The sequence below is a fragment of the Mastomys coucha genome, unplaced genomic scaffold (assembly GCF_008632895.1).
Source record: "Mastomys coucha isolate ucsf_1 unplaced genomic scaffold, UCSF_Mcou_1 pScaffold9, whole genome shotgun sequence".
Classification (NCBI taxonomy): Eukaryota; Metazoa; Chordata; class Mammalia; order Rodentia; family Muridae; genus Mastomys; species Mastomys coucha.
The window spans coordinates 75,804,047-75,808,164 of record NW_022196915.1 but is presented as its reverse complement, the minus strand read 5'-3'; the positions used below and the strand labels follow the sequence as shown (position 1 = coordinate 75,808,164).

The 4,118-nt window shown below is 35.9% G+C and overlaps 1 protein-coding gene across 1 annotated transcript in view; it reads left to right on the top strand.

Annotated features, from left to right (window-relative positions):
- Positions 1-1,188: 1,188 nt before the first annotated feature.
- LOC116084193 (zinc finger protein 280B-like) overlaps positions 1,189-4,118 on the top strand; it is a 27,186-nt gene continuing 24,256 nt past the window's right edge. Inside the window, 1 exon segment of the mRNA XM_031361018.1 lies at positions 1,189-1,195. Coding sequence (XP_031216878.1) covers positions 1,189-1,195 — 7 coding nt within the window.

Below are 4,118 nucleotides of genomic sequence, written 5' to 3'. Positions count from 1 at the left end.
CCTGCCCTCACATATACTTATAACAATTCCTATGGCTAAGCTTGAATTGTTTGAAAAAAGCTTCCTAGAATTTATTAAGCATGCTTACTTACTATATTAATAGGACAAGATCAAAAAAATCACTAGGTTGGGAAATTTTTCATTGCCTCCAATTATCTTTGATTGACCAAATGAATTTCATCATGTATTTCTGTTTCAAGTCCTACATATTTATTCTGATTTTATTATTTTTTGGCATTGATTTGCCCCTAAAATGATATATTAATGAAATATTGTTAGTTCTACAAATGTAGATATTCCAGACAATGCTGAGTAAAAGACAATATTCTTTAAAACCAACTGATTTAAATATATGGAAAGTGAAAAGCACAAAAATTAAATGAACAAATAAAAATAAAGAAACTGGGGAAATTGCCCCTAATTTCCTAACAAATGTAAAATCTGTGCCTAAACATGAGCTTATTTTTACACATTTGAAAATATTAAAATCATAAGATATAATATTGTAACCAATATCACTAAAGTGATTAATGAGAAAAATCTACCAATATCATACATTTACTGTCAGTCTTTCAAAATGCTCCTGCAAATTATCTCTGAGAAGCAGCTCTTCACATAATACTGAGACACATTCCTCTAATATATGGCATGGATTTTCTGGGTGCCCCTCATTATATTCTCATTTTCTCTATTCTGAGATCTAAACGGAATCTTTTTTGTTGCTTTGATATTACAAAACTTCAATTTTCTTCTAGTATGTATTTTGTAAATTTTCCAAGTGATACCTGCCTACTCTGATGTCAAAACTGTCTTCTGCATTTTGGACTAACACATCTCTTTGATTTAGCTTTTGTACAAAGGTATACAGTGTGTTTGAGTTCAATTAAATGGCTCATTTAAGAAAAGATCTAAAGTTCATTATTTTCCATATGGATATCCTGTTGTTTCACTGTAATTTATTGAAAAATTATTTTACTCATAAATTGCCTTGTCATATTTGCCTTAAATTAATTGACCATATATGTGTCAGTATGCTTAGGAATTTTCTCTTGGCAAAATTATGTTGTCCTCATATCAATTTTCTCTTGGCAAAATTATGTTGTCCTCATATCAATTTTCTCTTGGCAAAACTATGTTGTCCTCATATCAATTTCTTGTTATATATGTTGCATTAGTTTTAAAGTCATGATGTCAGGTAATGGTTATATAATACTTTTATTTTCTAAATTATTTTAATCTTTGTATACAATTTTATATTTTAATATGATTTTTAGTTATTTTTCAATTTCTATGTGAGAAGAGTTAAGGCAATGAAATTTATTGGATTAACACATATATTGGCAATGATACTTAAATATTATCAACTCTCAATCTTAGAACTTCAAAAGTATTGTCTTTACAGAGGAAGTTGTGGTTGTTTTGAAGTAGCTTCAATTTTTTCTGTTGTATAGTAACTGTGTAAGATTTAAGGGCTTGTTTTATTAACAATGGAAACATAAGCATCATTATTTCTTTTGGTTCCAGAACCTACATGAAAAGTCTGTCAGTTTTTTATTTGCATTCAGTATGATATTAGTTTTAGGATAAGTTTATATACATGATCAAATATACTTTATAATATGTAATATATTGCATGATATATATAGAATACTATATTATATTTTGTGTATAATATGTGTGTATGTTCTCATGTGTTGTACTTATGATTTTTATCAATATATTATTTAATTCATAGCTTTATTGTTTTTAATATATCTTCCTGCTAACAGTTTGCTCAGGAGCAATGTTATGAAGACATGGTTGAATTTTATTCAATCTTCTTGATATATTTATCACACTATTTATGTTTCTTCATCTTACTGAAGACTTGTTTTAATTTATTGCCCTGTATAAGTTGATCCAACCACACCTCTGAAAACATCAGATCACAATGAATAATACATATGATTTAATGATACAATAATGGAAGTAATTTGTGGAGATGTTTCCATGTATATACATGGCAGGAGCCATGTTATCTCTCCTGGGAAAAGTGCATGAATGTTCTGTGAATGAGTTTCATGAGACAAGTTTCCTTGGAGTTTTTCTCCTATTTAAAGGACCAGTGGGAACAAAAACCAGAATGACTGTGTCCATCCTTTGGAGATGGAGCCCTTTGGAGATTGTGCCATGATTTCTGTTTATTCAAATGATTAAGTAAAGACATGACTAAGACCTTTAAAGAAGATCCCTTATTGGATGTTCTCAAAGTTGATAGGAATATATGAAGAAAAAGGAAGAGGCTTGGAAATGTCAATTACTTCTTCTGATGACCTAAGCATGCAAATATATTGACGAGAGGGACAGTTCAAAACTCACTTAGAGAAGGTAGTGCCTAAAGGTCGACAGTAAAGTTCATTCTCAGGACAAGTTGGTTTATTCTTAGGAGAAGTTAGTAAGTAAAATTTGCTATACTCTTTCAGCTTTAGTGGAATTAATAGTAATATAGTTATGTGTATCTTGAATGTCATGTTTTAAACTTTTAAATTTATAATTTCCTCACATAATACTTTGGTAAAATTGCTAATTTCACAAAAATCCAATTATTTTTGAACATGTAGTACAAAAGATCCTTAATATTTTGCCATTCATTTTAGAACGTGAATCTGAAGTAGTTATAGTGTAAGTGATATTGCTCAATGATTTGTAATTTGATACATACTTACTCTACTGTGGGGCAGTGGTCTGTTTAGGCAGCCTGGTCCTGGTCAAGTACAGGTCTGGAACCCTGGTTATTGGGTGGGTGACAATTTCTGCCTGCATGAGACAAAAGGTGTTTGGCTATGCCTCCTGGGTCCCAACCCCCCACAACCCCCAAAGGAGAGGTGTGTTCTGTCATGTAGATTATGTCCCAAGGTCTCAGCATTCTAGCTGTTCCCTACCCCCAGGCAAGTGACTACAGCTAGGTGTGCCCAGCCCCACAGACAGATAGCCCAACCCCACCTTAAAAGGGGTGGTTTGCCCCTCCTCTCTCTCTTGCTTTCCCCTCTCTCTTGCCCTCTCTCTCCTTCTGCTCTCTTCCTCTCTTGCCCTCTCTTTCTCTTCTCCTCTCCTCTCCTGCTTCTCCTTTCTCTCTCCACGTGGTCATGGCAGACCTCTTTTCTCTTTCTATAATAAAATACCTTACAACTATGCATTGCCTCCTTTGAACTAGACATGCTAGACACACTCAGGACTGAGGGCTCCTGTCCTGCACTACTACAGGCCAGCCACACTGCTGCTTCCTTTCCCACCCGCTTCTCCCCTCATTCTCAGCCTCCCCAACATCCAGCATTGCCAGGAACGTCAAGAGGCTGGAACTTATGTCCCTGGCTTTTTTGAGAGGCCAGAGAACCCCCTTGAAGCTGTCTTGTTATCTCTGACCGCCCCCCCTTGGCGCACCCCAGTGGAGTGGAGTGTGCAGACTGACACCTGCATGGCCCAGATCACAGAAAATCTCTCAGGGTATAGGTCATTTTGCCCTCCCCACTTTTATTCCCCAGCCACTCAGTGCCCAAGGCCCATCTTGGCCGCCCCCTGTGGACAAGTGGTGACCAGTGCAGTAGAGTGGGGACCTTGCCCCTAGGTGACCATGGTAGCAAAGAGTGCCCTGTGCCCAACACTCTACAGCATGATTTTCAGTAAAGAGTTATTTAAATGTAATTTTTATTCACCAGATGTAATTAATCTCACCTTTTCTTTCTTCCTTTCTCTCTTTCTTTCTTTCTTTCTCTCTTTTTTTAAAGATTTATTTATTGTTATATATAAGTACACTGTAGCTGTCTTCAGACATACCAGAAGAGGTTGTCAGATCCCATTACAGATGGTTGTGAGCCACCATGTGGTTGCTGGGATTTGAACTCAAGGACCTTTGGAAGAGCAGTCAGTGCTCTTAACCGCTGACCCATCTCACCAGCCCTCACCTTTTCTTGCTCTTCTGAATTCAGAATTACTACCTCAGTTCAGCACTTCTGCCTTAAACTCCTTTCCAAGCTGACTGTTTCAATCTGGCTTTGTTAAGTTCCTCACAGAATGGATTTGCTAGGCCTCAAGCTCTCTGGCCATTTATTCGATCTTTTGGATCCTTCTTTTTTTTTTTT